Genomic DNA, 20036 nt, shown 5'->3' on the forward strand with positions numbered 1-20036 from the left:
CCTTATTTTGCATGTCGAGACTGACCTTATTTTGCATGCGACTGACCTTATTTTGCATGTGACTGATCTTATTCTGCATGTCGCGACTGACCTATCGATCTCGCTTCCCATGACATGCCGCCCTATTTCTTGTCGCTTTCTTTTTCTATACTATCTTCTTTACTTCATTCAGTGTGCATGCCTCCTCTTTACATCGCCTAGGCCAAGGTGGGTGTCAGATTCCATAGACAACCTAGTCGCTTCGACATCTTCCTTTCTTTCATTGTATCGCATTTTTGCGGTGTATTGAACTGATAAAATTGCTAATAAACCAATGATGATGATGATGAGATAAATATGAAGTCAATTCGCTCGGGATTGCATCTAGTTGTATTTTATAGTTGCGATCGTTTTTTCTAGCGTCTCTAAAAGTGAATTAATGTTATATTAGGCAAAACGTACCGATATTCCAGTCGGGCTAACAGTAACAGAGATGGTGCATGGGCTTCTAGTTCCAGTTCTAGTTTTCTAGTCTGTCTAGTTATGAATGAAGTTTGTTATGCATATTTTTTGCGACAATAAAACAATTTCATGATGTAAGTTATTTTTGAACAACCCTATTAGACCATATCAGTCTCAGTATCTGTTAATGCACAATATTTCTTTTCGCAGGTTGATTTGTGTTTGGTTTCACGATATTGTAGCATAAAGTTAACCATTGCTACTAAAAAGATCCCCAGAGTCTTGTGCGATGGAAACAATATGCGATTGGTCCCTTTCTTGGCGAATGGGGATTTGCAAAATGCTGTGAAATCACTGAAGTCAAAACAAAAGAAGTTTCCGCTTGTGAAATTGTGCCTAAGGTGAGTCACGTTTGTTGACACAAGGGATCTATGTGACTGATATATGTTGTATCCATCATTGCCTTCTTTTGTGAACTCTTGTGAAAACAAGGATTTGGTCTGATGCTTGCAAGTTATCATACTCGCAAGTCAATCTAACATAAAACAAACCATATCTCTTTGGAACGCGTGCGTTGGTAATACCTCCTGATCCTTCAATTCAGCTTCAAGTCCTAGTTCAAAATACATTCCGCCCAGGCCCTAAGTCCACGTACTGAACTGCTCATGTATTGTGACATTTTGATTACCGTAGTTTTAGAAGCCCGCTTCCTTCCAAGTCTGGGTTGAAGTGTAGTAGTGTTTGATAATTTTGTTGTTTCTGTCTCTTTTCTAAACATGCCATATAATACTACATTTGAATACAATGTAAATAGAAAGTAGGGGAGAGTGGGTAGGTATGGGCCACCAAATCTTACAAAGCTATAACTTGGCCAAACTTGGTCTAATATTCCTAAATTTCGGTATAGACGATCATTAGTTATATGGCTAACTATTACTGGTAGAATTAAGCTAAAATACCCATGCATTTGGAAGTGACATCAAATTTTGTAACAATACATCATTTTTGTAAATAAAAAATAGGCTACGAGGTATGGGCCGGGGGGGTGGCGAGGTATGAGCCGCTGTCTGTATTGAATCAATAAATGCAATTCATATCCTACAATCCTCAACTCTTGTCACAGTTACCAACAGTTTGTATATACTGATATAAAGCTGGGCTGGAAGTGGACAATTCATATATTTCAATTCCCATATTGATCGTAAGCCATAACGCATAACGAAACAAGACAACTAAAAATATGTTACATGAAAATCATTATCAAACCATGCTTCTTTCGCCTCAATTACCCCATCAAATCCAAATGTCACAGCTCTATCGCTTATTTAAGTGGGAGTGACAAACCATGATACATATTTGAGCTGATGAGCATATGATGACATACTGTGCTAACAAACTTTTCTCCTCTTCATTAAAGACAGTATTGGAAAACGATTTTTAAATCTTTTTCAGGTGAGACTCATCCCCTGTTTTTCCATATATATACCTGTTTAATGTAGCTCTACCAATTTTGTACTGCATGCTTATCTTTTTGATACCTCCCATGCTTTAACGTTTCATATTGCCAAGATCTGATTCTGAAAACTGGCCTTTTTATGAGTTTCATGATTTACTTTCAACTGTTTCAAGTGATTGTATACGGGAGGGATAAGACCAACACCTTCTGTATTCTAGACGCTGACAACGTTGACGTTGACAACGTTGACGCTGACAACGTGTGATTTCAGAGGCCTGTCCCAAGGAGTGTCCCAACGCTTGCGAAGACGGCCAATGCGTCTGTCACGAAGAGTGTCTGGGGGGATGCATCGAGTGGAATAACGCGTCCGCGTGTCGGGCGTGCCTACACCGGTATCACAACGGAGAATGCGTCAGAGATTGCCCAGAAGATACGGACCTGGTGAGTTCGCGGTTGCTTGAACGAATTTATCAAGTCGAATTGGGCTGTGCGCGAGGTAGAAAAATCATAGTAGTGACGATGTAGTGACAATGTCAACGCGATTAGATCTTATCGATGACATCTCGTTGAGATAACCGTGTTTTTTGTTTTTACTCGCAACACCGTGAGTCAAATGTAGAGTTAAATGATCGCTTTCTCGGGTAGTTTTAATCGTTATTGTATACCGTTTTAGGAAAATGAGTGGAAGTGCATCACGCGGACCGCGTGCATAGCGCTGACTTGGATCCCGCACGAGTTTTACGACGAAAAGGAAGGGACGTACACGAAGTAATGTATTTTCAACTGCCCGCCAAACCATCATGACGAGTTTAACCCTGTCACCAACGAGGCGTACTGGAAGGACTGCAAATCATCTTGCAATTTAGGTATGGCGTCTGTGTACCATATACCTATATACCATCGCTGCCAGTACTTATATGATTTACTGCTTTACAACATCACGGCTATAGCATAAGTGTTGGCATAATGCCTAACTCTGACACAGGGAGGCTGTAGGCCAGTGATTCTCAAAAGTTTTATTTCCAATTGCGAAATGTCTGAGGTTGGAGGCTAGTCCCTTAATTCTAGAATGGGAACGATTTTTAGTATAACATAGTAGGGTTACCATACGTCCTCCTTTAGGAGGACTTGTCCTCCTTTTTAAGGTTTTTGAAAATGTCCTCCGAAGACGCCTAAATGTCCTCCTTTTTGAGATTTTGTCCTCATTTTTGAGAATATTTGTTAAATGTCGGGCAAATTCGACTGAGGTACAGTAAATCAGCACTGAACTAACTTTACGGTGGTTATTTCGGGAGTTGAGCCGGAAAGTTGACCTTTTTTTAGACAACCACCTGATAATTGAAAAGAAAAACTATATTTTGGGCACTGAGCGTGACAGTTGACCTTTTTTTTAGTCAACCTACCACGAAGTGAGAAAAATTTATCGTTTGTTCAAGACGTTCCTCCGGGATTCTAAGTTTGAAAATTTTGAAAAAGTGACCTCCTTTCCCGAGTCCGAAATATGGCAACCCTAAATATAGAACCGATAGCCTATACGTCTCATGATGATTTGATACAAGTCTTCGACCATTCTGATTAATGGTAGCCTACAACTCTTGTAAGACCAGGAGAGCTGATGGACTGATTGTGATATGTGGAAGTTAAGAATGCATTTTAAACAAAACTTGATGAAATTTAATAGTACAATTTACCGACCATTGACATTCTAGTAGAATCAGGCTCACAGCGAAGTCTCATTTCGACCAAAAGTAACCCAACAGTAAAATTGAGTTGGTGGTTTTAACAAGACTTTGCCTTGTATAAATGTCGACAGAACCACGCGTAACAGTCGTAATATGAAGAAGAAAGCAGAAAAATGTCCCATTCAGTGAAAGTTCTAATCTGAAAATGTTTATGATCACTTGTAATTGTGGTTTTGGCCGTTTCAGCATATATTCCGAGACCAACTGTCATATATAGCGGATGTGCTTTGAATAATTGCGCATGCGCGCGAGTTCCAAACGGCACTTGACCCGCGGTGTCTTCATTTTCATCTCACGCGTATATTTCGCGCAAGTCATGGCGGTCTTGTGTTTTCTCAGTTTGCAGAGACGACGAGTACAGGATTCGAGGTGACGCTGTCCGCGGGTGTGCATTCCTGGCAAATTGGTGATAAATCATTTGGTCGGAGACTTCTGTTCGATGTTAGGATTCGTGGCTTCCTCGGAGAACTCTTCGATTCAGAATTCTTCGCAGAGGATGTAAATTCCCCTTCGCTGTCAAATAATAATATGTGGCCGAGCAAAATGCCGATTATACTACTGGGCATTAGGGTTAGGTTGTCTATAGAAACGATGTTCACCAAATTTGGTTCAATTTCAACCAGTGGAAGTGGAGTTATTGCCGTCGAAAAATTTGGATTATGAATAAAATAGTGCTTACGGTGACCAATTCTTTAATTTATTTATTATAACATCGTTTCTATTATTCATTTTTATATAATAAATAGAAACTTTCTTCTCCTGTAGCAATGCGGCTACTGGTTGAAATTGAACCAAATTTGGTGTGTAGGCTTAAATTAGGTAACCTAACTATTTATCAAGTAGCCAGTACGATTTGAGAAAAAAGTCATTTTGAAGAGCCCTACTGGGCATTGCTATATCAAGCCCTCAGCGTTGTTCTATATAAATTGTTTTATATATTTTTCGCATCCAACAGTAGGCTTCTAATATTATAACAAGTTGCCAACTGCTTGCGACGTCGCATTAGTTGAAACTAGGGTTGCATTAAAAACAAACGCCACCCGATATAACCGACGTATACGATATGGAATGGTTTGAACCCTCGAAATTGTCGGCTCAACAGCTACGTAGATATATAGATCACGGATTCTGACAGGGAATGGAAGCCTATTTCGTCAAAGGAGCTATATTTACCCATGTTTTCAATTGTCAATGTCAATTGACTATGACGTCACAAATGAATAATCGTGACGTCATGGCTTAAAAAAAAACTTGTTTTAAACAGGGGCCTTGATGTATAACATCAGATATGTCTTGCATTTTATCCAAACTTGGAAGAAAGGTTTATTCTCAGTTGGATAGGGTGACCTTTCATATTTACAATGTTCCGGATCGTATTTTAACCACTTGCGTTCTAAATTTAAGTTTGTTGCCTCATGTTTTCGCCAAGCCCTTGCCGTCATGTTACAGTTATGATTACTGGTGTGATCTCATAACTCGGAATTAACACAATCAGGTACTCGATTTACCCAGCCTTAATTGCTGTTACTAGCCATCTTGATGAGCAATATTTTTTGTAGCACTTGTCATTTTCATATGTACTATAAAAATGTAGCAGTTAGTGTCGCGTGGTTATCTCGTTCGAAATATGCAGAATGTTCCTTGATTGTTCAATCATGGGCGTGCCAGAGAGATTTTTGTTGCACTTTTGTCGCTCTGAACTGAATAAATAATGTTGATGGTGTTACACGAGCCCGATGCGTACATTGTGCAAGTGATAGAAATGAGAAAGGCGTCTGTGGTGTGAGTAAGAAGCCATGCGGTATGGGTATAAGCATCACACACCCATGTATCAATTTAAAGGGGCACTGCGCTCTAAAAATGATGTGGTCTCAAATTGAAGGTAAAAACGAACAAAAATTTTTGGCCCCAGCCATTTCCTTCAGAACGCCACCGTAATGGAGCTGCAATTTATTGAAATTTCTACAAGACCAGCTGCTGCGGCTGCTTAACCCGTTACATGGCACGATATCTTTACCGTCGCACTTGCTCGACGCGATTAGGCAGTCACGCAGAGAACGAATTTTAGATAGTTGTCAGCCGATGTTATGAAGGAAATGTGTCCAAGTTTCGTTCTCTGCGTGACTGCCGTATCGCGTCGAGAAAGTGCGACGATGAAGACATCGTGCCATGTAACGGGTTAAGCAGCCGCGGCAGCTGGTCTTGTAGAAATTTCAATAAATTGCAGCTCCATTACGGTGGCGTTCTGAAGGAAATGGCTGGGGCCAAAAATTTTTGTTCGTTTTTACCTTCAATTTGAGACCACATCATTTTTAGAGCGCAGTGCCCCTTTAAGAAACGAACGTACAAGGTATTGATGTTATGTTCGAGAGGTTATGGGATTCCGGGCATACTGGATATTTAATGTCCGTAGACTGAATGTGCGGTAATTGCTTGTTGGACAATAAGATGTAATCGCGGTGCGTCGCGGACAACCAATGTATCGCTTGGCTCAGCAATAACAATTTCGTCAGAAACATTCTCGAAGTCTCGCAGCGAACTTGTGTGATGGTGTGCATTCCAGTATTTTGCCGTCGAAAACAAAAATTAGGGAGTCCGAATTGATGTCCTTTTTTTAGTCACAATTTTCCCAAAGTGTTGAGGGTGCTGCTAAGTCATAATGGTTGAGAATCACAGGCCAGTATAAATTAGACTGCCGTCGTGATTTCAAGCGGCACCTGCACAAAAGCGTTCGGTGATTGACGTAGTTCCGTAGCCATACAACTAGCTAACAACCTTGTGTGCAGCTCAATACATCTTCGCTAGATGTAGCTGCCAGAGCAAGATCCTGAGCTCATGTCACATTGTCTGGTCAATAAAAGGAACAACGAAAAGGCCCTGTGCGACTAGAATATTGCAACACTGTCAATTCCTTGGCGACACCAGAAGTTTCCATCTGAGACACTTATTCTAAACCAGGGGTGGCCAACCTGCGGCCGTAGAAGGAAATTTGTGCGGCCGTGGACACGTAATTCAATTTGTATGTGTTGGCGGCAGTCGACATGCAATTCGAATTTACGAATTGACTCCCGATTTCTTGAGAGATTTTAATTAATCTTGAAATTTTCTTCGCGCTGGGCGCGATTCAATGTGACTTCATTTTTGGATTTTAAGTAGGCTAGCGCCCTTTGCAATCAGAGACCCACAGCACAATACATCAGTGTTGGGATCAAGTCACTACCTTCGAGTCACGAGTCACTTCGAGTCATTGTACATTTTGACTCGAGTCAAGTCAAGTCAATTGACTTTCGAAGGTGACTCGAGTCAAGTCAAGTCACTCGATTTTTGAAGGTGACTCGAGTCAAGTCGAGTCAAGTCAAGTCAAAATTCAAGTCAAGTTGTCTTTTCGAAGTATTAGACAAGATTACGCCATTGCATTTTTTTTACCATCCTCAAGATTACCGGACCACGACTGACCTATCGATCTCGCTTCCCATGACATGCCGCCCTATTTCTTGTCGCTTTCTTTTTCTATACCATCTTCTTTACTTTCATTCAGTGTGCATGCCTCCTCTTTACATCGCCTAGCTAGGCCAAGGTGGGTGTCAGATTCCATAGACTACTCCTTGTCGCTTTGACATCTTCCTGTCTTTTCATTGTATCGCATTTTTTGTGGTGTATTGAACTGATGAAATTACTAATAAACCAATGATGATGATGATGAGAACGGAAATGGATATTTTGCATATCAAATTGCTATTAGTTTACGACAACGTAAGCTGTGAGCTTCGATCACTGCGTTTGTGGTCAATTAATTAGAAAACAATGGAGGCTCGGTAAAACACACGATCATTGAAGGATTGGTCGCTCTCACGTGTTACAACAGAATTTCGCGAACAATGCGAACATATGGAAGATACAGTGATTTTTATCGACACTGGTTACTTGATGACTTGAAATTGACTCGTGAATTTTGCTCCGAGTCACGAGTCGATCCACATTTCTGAAACGCCGAGTCAAGTCAAGTCATTTTAGCAAAGTGACTCGAGTCAAGTCAAGTCATACGAAAAAGGTGACTCGAGTCAAGTCGATGACTCGAGTCATCCCAACACTGCAATACATATGCGAACAGCAGAGGAAAATGATGCGCCTCGTATAGAAATACCAACTCGGAATCGTGCGCTTCCTCACTATATCGAAAATCCGGATTGGAGGTCAAGAAATGCAACTAGAAGAGCATGCAACAAAGTGACCAAGAATAATTGGCCCACCCGAATATGCATCATCATTTATAACTTGCTCTAAATTTTCGAAGACATACCCTCCATCAACTCTACCGGTGAATCTGATCACATGGGATGAGAAATAATATGTAAAACTACTAATATTAATGACGAAATTCGTGAGTGTATATGAAATTTTTTTTCGCGCTTCACGCGAGTATCATCAATCCCATTGCATAACCGTGACCACTTGCCAATTCAGTGCGCATGTAAAGCCTATATGATTAAATTAGCCCGGAGCTCAACGGAAATGGACATAATACACTTTAAAAGGGGCATTTTGCGTCCTGCTAGTTCATTACGACTATGCCCTGGAATGCGGCCGTAGGCTACATGAGCAGATGGAAATGCGGTCGTGAATGGCAAAAAGGTTGGCTACCCGTCCTAAACCAATGGTTCTTGATCTTTACCACTTGCGGAACACTTAAGCTAATCAATCTGAAAGCCTTAAAAATCTACCACAATGCGCTATCTACACATCTAATACATTACTAGTGCACAAAATGAACTGTGCATCATCGGAGTGCTAACAGCCCAAAACCATTACAATATAATTTTCGCACAAAACTAAAACACTATAATTAATACTTGTTGTTAATATTTGTGCTGTTCCCTTTCAGAAATGCGATGCTTCGCCTTTGCGGGAGTCAGCATCTTGTGCGGTCGAAACGTAACAGCTCGATACAAATTGCTTAATTACAAATGAGCTTATCAATATTGGAGATAAATAGGCATTTCAGAACGGCGGGGTTTTGATTACAAACCATATAGCGTACACCACTGCCACACAGCTCGACTGCTGACCGGGCCTAGTTACCTGAAACCAAATGATGGCCAAAACGGGCAAATCATTTTATCTGTCTTTGACCTCAGTAAACCGCTATATAGGACATCTGTTACGACCCACTGTACTAAAAGCAACGATTTGAAAGTTTTTCGACCTGCAGTTCACCACACCCGACAAAAAAACAATCGAACCGATGTAAAAAAAACGAGCAATCTTTATTCTTTCTCCACATTATTGCAGGAGTCAAAATAACAACGAAATAATATCACGTAAAACCTGTACAGTACGACGCCGCGCGCCGTGCTTCAACGAAATATTGCCATCTCCAACGCAACTTCTTCGTTCAGTTCTGCTGCGGGCGTATCTGCAGAAGTGGGAATCATTTAGGCTACGCCAACATCTGATCAGCTTAGCGCTGTCAATGGGTTGGTTTCTTGATAACTTATTTTGAGGTGTTATGCAGTTGTGCGGCGATGTCGAAATGCAAGCAACTCTGCAACAAACCCAACAAGATCATTGATGAGATTTGGTATTATAGAGCACGCATCTGTCTTTGCCGTTTCCGACCTTGTTCGCCCCGGACAATAATATTTTTTCTCTAGTATTTGCTTTCTATGCTATGTGCTGTGCAAGTGCGGATAAGTAATTGAAATAATTTAAACATATATGCTTTTCACATGAAATGATAAACTCGCCGACTCAGCGTATTTGTACCGGCCTGTGAAATTCAATAGTTTAGATTGGATATTTCCAATTTCAACAGTCACGAAAAAACTACCGACTTCATCGAGAAAACGCGCTACCACCCACAATACCTGAGGTGCGAGGCCGTCCCCTGCTGCAGTAGTGTAATTCAACGGCTGCCTCTGCGGCGGCACAGGCTGAAACGAGCCTCCTTGCGCCATCAGCATTCCACCGGGCCCGAGCATATTCGAAGAAGCTGTGAACACAACGGACTGTAATTCCGTGGTCGACAAAACCAACGCATTCAATTCGACTATAGATAATTCTAGTTGGTGGTAATAAAATTTATATGCTATTTTTTGTATTTCTTTCTTATCAGGAGTTTAATACAATTCCAAAGTTTTTTGAGAAGAAACCTGTTCCGTTGCAGACTTGCGCGAAATACTCTAGTTGTAAAATCAGACTAGTTACAACGAAATGCCCGTAAACTAATTCGAATCTAATTTGTGAAATGTTTCAATGCTCAAATTTTAATTCCAGTCTAATTTCAGATATTCCTGAAGATGTTACATAACTGTATTGCAAGAAACTAGCCAAGTCTGGACTACAGACATTTGCCATTGTCAGGTTTATGGTAATGAAATCAGATTTGATACGAATTGAACTTAATTTTGTTGTGTTTCTTTTTAAGCCTGAGTTTTAATTCTATTTGCAAGTTTTTGCGAATTCAGTAATTCTAACTCTAATCAATTTCGTAAAATCTGATAATCTTGTCGTTCCCAACTATGATTCAATTGAAATCACTCACCGAAGTAGACGCCGGGCTGGTGCGCGCCCGCGTACGAAGCCCCAGCCGACGGGTCCGCGTACATAATCGGCGCCGGCAGATAGTGATATCCGGAGTTGCCCGGATGTATGAAAGGCACGGACTTGATCGCGGACTTGCCGGACTGCGGCATCTGTTGCAGGGTGGCGTAGTTGATGTGACGCGTCACGTATTTGCCGTTCGCGTTTTTGGTGACTTCGTAAAAGGAAGACTTCTCCCAGGCGCCGACGCGTTGGCGTTTAGGCTTCGTCTGGTAAGTCCAATCTGCGAAAAGTATGATGGATTGAGAGAATCTTCATCTGTCAACCATACAAATCAGCAACACACTTTACAAAGATGCAATTGAGTGAATATTATATACAGATTAGCTCGATAAAACCGAGTCACCAAACAGAGGCCGACGAACATTTTAGGATTTGCCAAATTGGATTAGAATTAGAATTATGAGAATGGCAAACGTCTGCACAGCAAGCTTGTCTCGTTCCGCACTCTAATACTGATCGCCGGTAGTATTTTCAGCAGAAATTACATTATAATTATAATATCAAAACATATCCCTAATTAGATTATAATTAGAGCATAAACCATTTCACATATTACATTACCTGCATTTCGCTCAATTACCAACTAGAATTATCTAGTTATCCAAGTCTGCAGGTCGGGAGCATCTTACTACAGAAGTGTTTACACTTGAAACTTTGAATTAAGTTACGAAAGTACAAAAGTAACCCGAACAGTTTCTGTTCTTACAGAGTAGCCTACAATAATAAAGGCAGAGCGGGCGACTCAAAAGCGTTAAAGAAAGACAGATGAAAGGTCAAGATCGAACAGTGTGACATCGAGTGTTAGGCCGAGGTGGTTGTAGAGTTGGTCATTGTGTTACTTGAGTTGCTGACCACCTCTGCGTGTGTATCGCATTGTGTGTCTGGAACGAATGAATAGCCTAAAACAGAATCCGCTTATTATAAAAGTGGGCAGAAAATGGGATCAGGTATAACCACTAAACACTGCCGGGTGCCGGCTTACCGGGATGGTCCTTTCTGTGTTGGCTCTTGATCTTCTCCGCCTCGTCGAAGTACGGCTGCTTCTGTTCCAGCGTCATTGTGCGCCATTTATCGCCCAGCATGACGCTAATGTCCGCGTTCGTGATGTCTGATAAAGTCGATTGTATAGGAAGAGGGCGTACAACAGATTTACATATGGGAAATCAGACAATCGGCGTACATGCCCACGTCCGAGTAAAGATAAGACACACAAACTTAGGGTTACCATATGTCCTCTTGTAGGGGTATTTGTCCTACGATGACGCCTAAATGTCCTCCTGCACAGCTTTGACAGCTAGGTTAATGGACAGGGTCAAGTGAAAATTGCGGTAAATGACGCGAACGTAATGCGGACGCTCGAGCGGGTCATTCGGGAGTGATGACTTTCTTCTTAGTCAACACAACAAGATTTCCAGCAAATATTCAAAAATCAGCTGTTTTCAATTTCGGTTAACTAACTATTATGATTTGATAGAAGTCTCCTCCTTCCCGATTTCAAAACATGGTAATCCTACACTAACTTGATTGTGATTGTTCCATAACATTTGAAAGAAATACGAATTTGCTGTTTGCTAAACCCTCTATTATTGTCAAGTATCGCTTATAATTGCGCCATCGGAATTTAACGAAGCTTTCTTAATAGTTCCAGTAGTTTTCACGCATAACTTATCCGAAACAAGTTGTCAGCTTACTTTTTAAACAGTTCCGATCAACACTTGCGCCGTCGTGACATACGCACACAGTATACCATGAGCTGTATACTACGAAACCGTGCCGAAAATACCTTCCGAACTACTGAATCAATTTAAAATTTCATGTTTCATTTCTCTTTGAACAAGCGAAGGAACAATTTCTTGCATTTTGTAATTCAGATATAAACTTCTAGTATATTCGGCGGACCGGTAGTATAGGAAACATGCCGCAGACCGGCACCGAGCCGCGGACTGGCGGTTGCGAACCAATTCTAAGCCAAAAGTTTTGAAAAGATGAAATTATTAATAATAACTGAGCTGGGGTATACAAGTCTACGCGATTATTTCGGGCTTAGGCTTGAAGGGTTAGCGTGAAGTTACCAAGTTATCTACCCGGGGATAGCCTGTCAATTTCTCGCGTGCTAGACTATTCGTACCCGGGTGATTTTTGGCCAGTTCGGGGCGATGCTGCTTCGCCCACACCATGAACGCGTTCATCGGCCTTTTGATCTTCGGCTCTTTCTTCTTTTTCTGCTTCTTAGCCTTCAGCTTTTTCTCGCCAGACCCGTTCGAGGCATCGTCAGGCTCGTTTTCCTCGCCCAGCATCTCCTCCTCGCCTTCGATCAGGATAGGATGCCGAGACGGGTCGTAGGAACGTATCTCCTGAAATCTGAATGCGGAGAACATTCTTACGGATACAGAATACTGACTTGGACGACTACATAATTCTAGTCGTATAATTAGAGTATTTTGAGCGAATGTAACTCCAATCATATTTCTAGTTTTCGTCAAAATGCTACAGGAGAATTGTATAGTGCGAAGCGATATAAGCTTGGTGTACAGACATTTGCCAATATTGGGTTTATGAGAATGAACGCGAATGTGATATGAACTAAAACTGATTTTTCATTCTAATTAGGAACGTAATTCAATTTCCAATTAAAAAAACTGAAAATTTTCTAGCTGTTCAGTGTCCAACTCTAATACAATATATATGAAAGGGTGAAGAAATTAGCCACAGTATACCATGGGTCGGACTAGCATGTTCTGACTGATACACCGGAGGTATCCCATTCCCCCGTTGGCGTTTTGGAAGTTTTGCCTGCAAGACAAATCGCGTTAGGAACGACAACGCCATATACAACTATGACGTCATAATACGAAAACAGGAAGTTGCTAGCGACGCTAGGTCGGCAATCAACATGTCGCTAGTCGCTACCAATCTCCTACCGCCACAAAACGGAAATTGTTCTGTGTGGAATCCCGCGTCGGTTAATTCCTTATTGAATTGCAAGGTGTGAAATAGACGAAAATGACTTGATGGTTTTGATAGTCGTAACGCAACATGAGGATAGGTTATACCAAGCACCGCGAGCTTATAGGGTGGCAATGAATGTCATATATAAGATTTCTGATACGCGGACATACATTCACGTGACACATGAGCATTGAGCATGCGCGTTTAAGTTCGGGTTAGCGCCACGCTTAATTTGGAATAAAGTCACACGCTCAATTGTCCTTATTGATTGTGCCGCATACTCAAATTAAGGGCATCGATTATATTTCTGTTAACAAAATCAACGTTACCCTTGCGATACTCACTCGTTAGGATGTTGTCTAGTAGTTTGCACGAACTGTCTGTTTTTGTAATACGCATCCTGCGGAGGCATGAAGGCGCTTCCTTCGGCGGAGACATAAGGATCTAAAATTCAAAGCAATCATTTCACGTAAACGCAAATGTACAATAGAATTCGCGGTTACCTTCGGAGCCCAAAACCCGCGCGGACATGCATTGGTCTTGCGGCCACATAAACGACGAACCCGATACAGATGCTATTTCGCCCTACACAATGTTTTGTAAAATTAAATACAAGAAATGTGTACGTCTACGAACAGAATCGGGCCGCGGAATCCTCCATTACAAATGTCGCGACACTAATTACAATCTCGCCGCGTAATTAGCAAACAAGAGTCAATCTCAATGTCGCGTGAGGTCGCCGGAAATTGCAAAAATTGCTTTTGCGAGGCTATAGGCCAGACTTTCCCGCCTTGTGCCGATGACAGACATTATGGAATTGCAAAATGCAGCGCCAGGGGGCTTGAACATGAACACCGTCTTCGCAAGCTGCAAAACGACCTTCACTTCGACCAATTGTTTCCAATTGTTTCGATTTGTGGAGCGCACATAAACAATCGGCGAAAAGACTCGATAAAATAATAGTAACTAAAACCGGTCAAACAGTTATATTCAATTGAAATATTCCTTCAGTTTCGCAAGCATCATCAAGACCTTTGGATTTACCAAATTATAGTGACACTCATATTATACGGTGTTTTGGCATCAAATGCAAAGTCTGTTAATTATTTTTTGTGAGCCGATGGTATAGTTCAGTGGTTCTTAACCTTGCCCCCAGCGCCCCCCAGGGGGCGCTGACGATTTTGAAGGGGGGCGGAAACGCTCAGGGGGCGATATGGGGGGCGCTGGGCTCAGGGGGGCGGTATGGGGGGCGCTGGAGAAAAATGGCTTCGCAGTAGATGATGTGGTGATAGGACATATCCTTAATGAGTATTCAGAGCAAATTAACACCGAAAACTTCGTCACATATAGCCATATATGCATATAATTGTCCATGGGCGCCTAAATGACTGACACCGAATGTTCCTGTCTTGGCAATCTGAACCCCAGAAGACGTATGTCAGTGAAGAAATACCTATCTGAAATCGTGTGCGTCTTTTAGTTTAGTACGATTGGGCGACAGGGATATTCCTGTTGGGCGATATCCCCGTTGAGCGATTCTATATTTTTTGATATTGCAGACAGGGGGTCACGAAATAACATCATGCAACGAAGTCATACCGACGGGTTCGCCCGCCCGAATATGTTTAATTATTAGTAACGGGCCCTACAGTTTCCTAGAAACCTCACAATGTTCGCTTTAAGTTTTGATGAGTCTGCGCACACTCAACAACTCACTGCGCTGACCCCTGGACAACAGTGCGTATCGACTAAAAAAAGGTCATAACTTCGGATTTGTTGTGCGCAACGTAGATTTTCTGTGCGCGGAGACCGTGTCAGCACTGCGCACGTGCGCAGCTTAGAGGGAACATTGCACCTCACTCAGCTCTACCGGTAAATGTGTTGTTTACGTGAGCAGAGAGAGGATAAGAATTAATCTCAATTTACATGCAATTCCCGATGATATTGACCAATTCAATCATTAATTAGTGAAATTTTTCGCGCTTCGCGCGACTAGGCGAGAATAGCTGCCTCAGTAAATGGACAGTTGGACACCCAATGTAGATACCTAATAGACTTTCAGCAAATAGAGGACAGCTTAATGGGGGTCTGGGAGTGAAGTCCCCCGGAAGCTTGGTTTATCACCCGATGGGGGCCCAGGACCAACGTTTTTTGTTTGGGGGGGGGCTGACGAAGTGCTGTTACGGCCCTGGTAACGAATAATTGTACCTGCGGGCACGCCCGGATATGTTTAATTATTAATTACGTGCCCTTTATCTTCCTATACAACAGCTCACTCAGTTTATCGCGACTTATATATGTAATTACCACCAATTCATTCATGCATTATAGAAAATTTTGGTACCTAGGGCGACCAGGCCACACAAACTTTGCTGACCATCGAAATCACGATAGGGGGTTCGTGGGTGCGAATCCCTCAGAAGTTCGGTTTATCACGCTATGGGTGCGCAAGGCAATCGTTTTTAGGGGGTTGACGAAGTGCTGTTACGGCCCTCCCTCTTACTCATTGTCTTTATTACATTCCTTACATTATGAAGTTGGGGGGGGGGCGCTGGAGCACGATAATGTTTGAAAGGGGGCGCTGGAGGAAAAAAGGTTAAGAACCACTGGTATAGTTATTGCAGTAGTTTTTCTTCACGCGACACGTACTGACCTGTTGCTGGATCATTTTACCATTGCCTTCCGTGTACAAAGGCTGGAAACCGCAATTTTCCAATCGCACAAAATTCTTTGTTTCGAAACCTTTCGAGCCTAAAGAGTTACCATAAGCGGATTACCTATAATTTAAAAAAAAGGCTTTAACTCACCCTCATCGGTACACGGTTTCTTTGAACCATCCAATTGTGCTAAGTTGAAGCTGCAATACAATCTTACAGTTATAGTGGCTATTGCAATTAGTAACAAATTCTGTCCTTATTCGATCTATACATATACAAAAACACTTGCCTAGTCGCTAATATATCCGTCGTCGCCGTCGAAGCCTCTCCTATAATCAGAAAATGTCATAAACTAGTTATCCCTCACTGAATATGCGATTGTAGCCTTGACAGTACCTGAACACTCGGTCTGAGTTCTCTTGGCAGGCCTGCGTACTGACGTTCTAGGCATCTAGATAAAATGGTCAATGCATCTGATCATAAACTCTCTGAAATTTCTAAATAGCTTGCACAAATTAGCCTGCTATATTTCACTCACCGCGGATCGTACTTTGGGTAAACACTTCTTGCGCATTTTAATGTTAAACTTGATAAATCAATTTTTTGCTAAAAACCTCGTCTTAATTGAATCGATGAACAAAATCTATGTGATTTGGAAACACCTGCTTTCTGCAATGACCGTAAACTTTGCTCACTAGTTCCTTATATTGACGGGTTTGTACTGTCACAATGGAGCCGAGTTCAATAGAAATGGGGTTAACTTACGCTGTTTCCTTCACCCGAGGCGGTTGATTCGTGGTGAGGAAATTCTCCAGCAGACGATGTCTGGGCGTTTTCAAGAGGTGCTGGAAAACAAGGTCGACGCGGTTTATATATATGGTAGTGAGAAATTCAAATATTAAATTCGTCATAAGCGGCAAATATCGGAGTTCTCATCGGCGCAGGCAAGCTACCAGCACGCTCCTCCAGTGCGTTCTGATACTTACATGTCAATATTCACCTTGCTGTTAACGCAATACTTTGTCGAATCTTAGATATGTAGCACAGTTTAAAAGACGAGGCTACCATAAGTTATAATAACCAAGCTCGACACTACGCAACTGCGCATCGAGACGAGTATCTTCATTATTATGACGTCAGAATCATGCAGACATCTCGTCAATTTGCAGGTTCGCTCGAGCTCAATCAGCAATGAGACTATATGCGGCCATTTTTAGGCATGGTCTGGTCACGCAGAATCCATCTCTATAGGGTTGAGTGTCACCCGGACATTGCAGCATGGAATCCGCATGTGCCTGTATCTGGATAGGGGATTTAAATAGCTCGTGTTATATATTCGGGTTTTTATGTGGAGAGTCGCCAGACAACTGCTACCTACGATCACTTGATGTATAATTGTGATTGCGAATATAATTCCAAATCGGTATAATTCCAGTTGAATGTGTTTCTACCATAATATGCAACCAACAGTTGCAATATAATTTGAAGGTCGTTAGTATTCTGCGTCTTCTTGGCGGCAGTCAGCATTATACGATAGATTTATGTATTAGATTGTGTCGGGCTCTTGTAGCTTACAAAAGTAAATCTGGTTATATTATCAAGCTACAGAAATTTTTGCAGCAAAGAATATATTCGCCCTTACGCTATAGTTGAAGATTTTTTACGAGAGTGCAACGAAGTCTTAATCAAAAGCGGAGGGGATATCAAATTTACGGAACGTAAAGGAGAGTTTCACATAGCATGAAAGTGAAATGAATACAACTTCTACGGATTTTTTGGGCCTGCTGTAAATGACCATTGACCATGACCATTGTAGTCGACAAACACCATCAATTCCACAAACAACATCAACAACCACACTCTATTTGTGGAAAATTGAAGCATTGTAACCTCAATTACAGTCCGCCTTCATAGATTTACTCATTCTATCATATCTATTTGATCATGCAATAATAGCTCCAGGGGTTCTCAACCCGCGGCCCGCAGACGTTTATTCTGCGGCATTATGAACGCAATTATTACTGACACTGAGTTTGTAACTCTGAGTGGTAAAATGAATTTGCATTCTCAGCAGAGATGAGCGGATTTGAAATTTCTATGTCCTAATCCAATCCAAATCCGAACCTACAAATCCAAATCCTAATCCATAACCTTTACATATTCAAGTCCATGTCCAATCCTAATCCGATTCCAACTGGAATTCAGAAAAAATACTAATTCATGCAATGGAGGGATTCGAAAATTTTATTTCACAACCAACGATTCACTTGATTCAAGATAACTTAGTAACCATACGTACATTAATAACTGATCTGAATAAAGTTTGTCGCCATTAGGGCTGGGCACAATGATTCGAGTACTCGAATCTGAATCGAGTATTAATTTTGATGATTCGAGTCGAGTAGTAAAATACGATTTTTTCGAGTACTGGAATTATACGCTCCGCCCAACTGAAAGTTAATTTACTAACGGGAGTTATAGTTTTGATACTATTTTCCAATGAGGAAGCCTTAAAACCTTGATTGGCGGTATCGCAGCATACGAGACAGTACAAAGCTTGGGACATTACTGGCAATAACACACTTCCGAAGTCATGATCATCCCACCACATTGTCAAGAAGTGCAATGAAATCGGGATGGTCGAAAAAATACCAAAGTATCTTTAATGTGACGGATAAGAGGCATTATGTTCTTCGTGGGGGCATAAAAGGTACATTTTGAACTTTGACATAGTACATTTGGTTGTGACGTCAAAATGAGTGATACTCGAATACTCGACTCGACTCGAAGCATTTCACGTGATTCAGAATCGAATCACCCAGGTACTCGATTTTGCCCAGCCCTAGTCGCCATTCGCCACGCTACATTTCAATCTCCCAGAAAATAGGTCAATCCAATCCAAATCCTAATTCGTTCTGAAAAAAATGTCTAATCCAAATCCAATCCAAATCCGAGAAAATTTCACAAATCCTGTTCTTTCAAAACCTAATCCTAATCCATGCTCATCTCTGATTCTCAGATATAAATGGAAATCTGATGTGTCATACTTGTCGAAGAACAGTTTTCGTAAGTCGTAACGAAGCGTAGAAGCTTAAAACGATACCGCGACAGTTTCGTCAGGAGTTAAACAAATGTTAACTATAGGTGTCAAGCCCAGCAATCTATATTTCGAGGCATTGTGAAATTGCCAACGACGTTACAGACACATCGTTCAAAATTGCTGGGCTAAACCCACGAAATCTGCTAGAGAAGGTGTGACTTCAATAAAACTCTGCGAGTATTTGTTGTTTCCGGAACTTAGCAGCAATGACAACATCACCTGACATATGTCGAAGCTACAGTTGTCTGGTTCAACCGTGGCCAAAAAGAGTTACAGCAATGTCAGTCGATCTTTTATCGAATGTTCTGAAACACGTAGTTGCGTAGACTACTTTATCCTAGCAATGGATGAATTCACCGACTCCACAGACATTGCATAGCTATTTATCTGGGAGCCTTTTATCGGAGTGGACATATTTGCAGAGAAAATACTGGTTTGGCAAACGTGGGAGGGGGGACAGCAAAAAACATCAACTTTAAAAAGATGACTTCTGTAACTAATGATGCAGGGTCCCCGCCATGGAATGAAAGGAGAAGGGATGATTGGTTTGCTCAGAAATGACCCCGAACGCCAAACTTCTCATATCACTGAGAGCTCATTGCGACAATGGCCTCTGTAACGAAAAAGTTACCGTAATTTTATACATGCTCGCTCCCGCTTTGAAACAGAGAGTTCAGTTCGCTGTTAAAAGGGTTTAAAAGGTGTATATCGGCCCGTATACGACTGGTAAATAGGCTACAGTAGCCTAAATTTGATACTAGCCCACAAATACATGGTAATAATGTTCTGCGGCCCGCAGCGTCATTTGCTGTTAAAATGCGGCCCGTTATACAAGGGAAGTTGAGAACCCCTGAGCTATACGATCAATCAGGCTATCAGCTCCTATTTGTGAAATATTCAAACGACGACGCGTGTAACCACTGTGGCGAGTTGGAAATGAATGGCGTCATATACTGCAGAGACGAAAATTTGGAGCATTCCGTTTTCGGGCTAGGCCACTGGTCAGATGCACTTCGGGTCACCTAGTTTGGGTTGTGGATATTTTTTGAGTACTGGTTTTCAGCCTGCGGGTCGTTTTCTTTTTTTCT

The 20036-nt window shown here is 41.7% G+C and overlaps 1 protein-coding gene and 2 long non-coding RNA genes across 6 annotated transcripts in view; 1 reads left to right on the forward strand and 2 right to left on the reverse strand.

Annotated features, from left to right (window-relative positions):
• Positions 1-20036, reverse strand: part of LOC145447249 (uncharacterized) — a 229584-nt gene that overhangs the window by 174902 nt on the left and 34646 nt on the right. The window lies entirely within an intron of this gene.
• LOC145440226 (uncharacterized) lies at positions 436-5419 on the forward strand. Its single transcript, XR_013915473.1, has 3 exons — positions 436-2338; positions 2571-2763; positions 3979-5419. It is a non-coding gene; the product is annotated as an uncharacterized LOC145440226 (long non-coding RNA).
• LOC145440233 (uncharacterized) lies at positions 8885-18146 on the reverse strand. 4 transcript variants are annotated; one of them, XM_080317818.1, is made up of 14 exons: positions 16835-18146; positions 16614-16693; positions 16245-16299; positions 16138-16177; positions 15999-16048; positions 15845-15942; positions 13695-13776; positions 13536-13635; positions 12960-13035; positions 12371-12596; positions 11225-11350; positions 10181-10462; positions 9504-9628; positions 8885-9052 (listed from the first exon to the last, which is right to left on the reverse strand). In XM_080317818.1, the coding sequence occupies exons 3-14, from the start codon at positions 16297-16299 to the stop codon at positions 9032-9034; spliced, it is 1281 nt and encodes a 426-aa protein (XP_080173944.1). In that variant the 5' UTR covers positions 16614-16693; positions 16835-18146; the 3' UTR covers positions 8885-9031. The 4 variants fall into 4 exon arrangements, with proteins under 4 accessions (XP_080173944.1, XP_080173936.1, XP_080173952.1 ...); XM_080317810.1 differs by lacking the exons at positions 16614-16693; positions 16835-18146 and adding an exon at positions 16387-16554; XM_080317826.1 differs by lacking the exons at positions 11225-11350; positions 16614-16693; positions 16835-18146 and adding an exon at positions 16387-16554.

The sequence above is a fragment of the Botryllus schlosseri genome, chromosome 1 (genome assembly GCF_051294905.1).
Source record: "Botryllus schlosseri isolate E-star chromosome 1, Bs_hap1, whole genome shotgun sequence".
Lineage (NCBI taxonomy): Eukaryota > Metazoa > Chordata > Ascidiacea > Stolidobranchia > Styelidae > Botryllus > Botryllus schlosseri.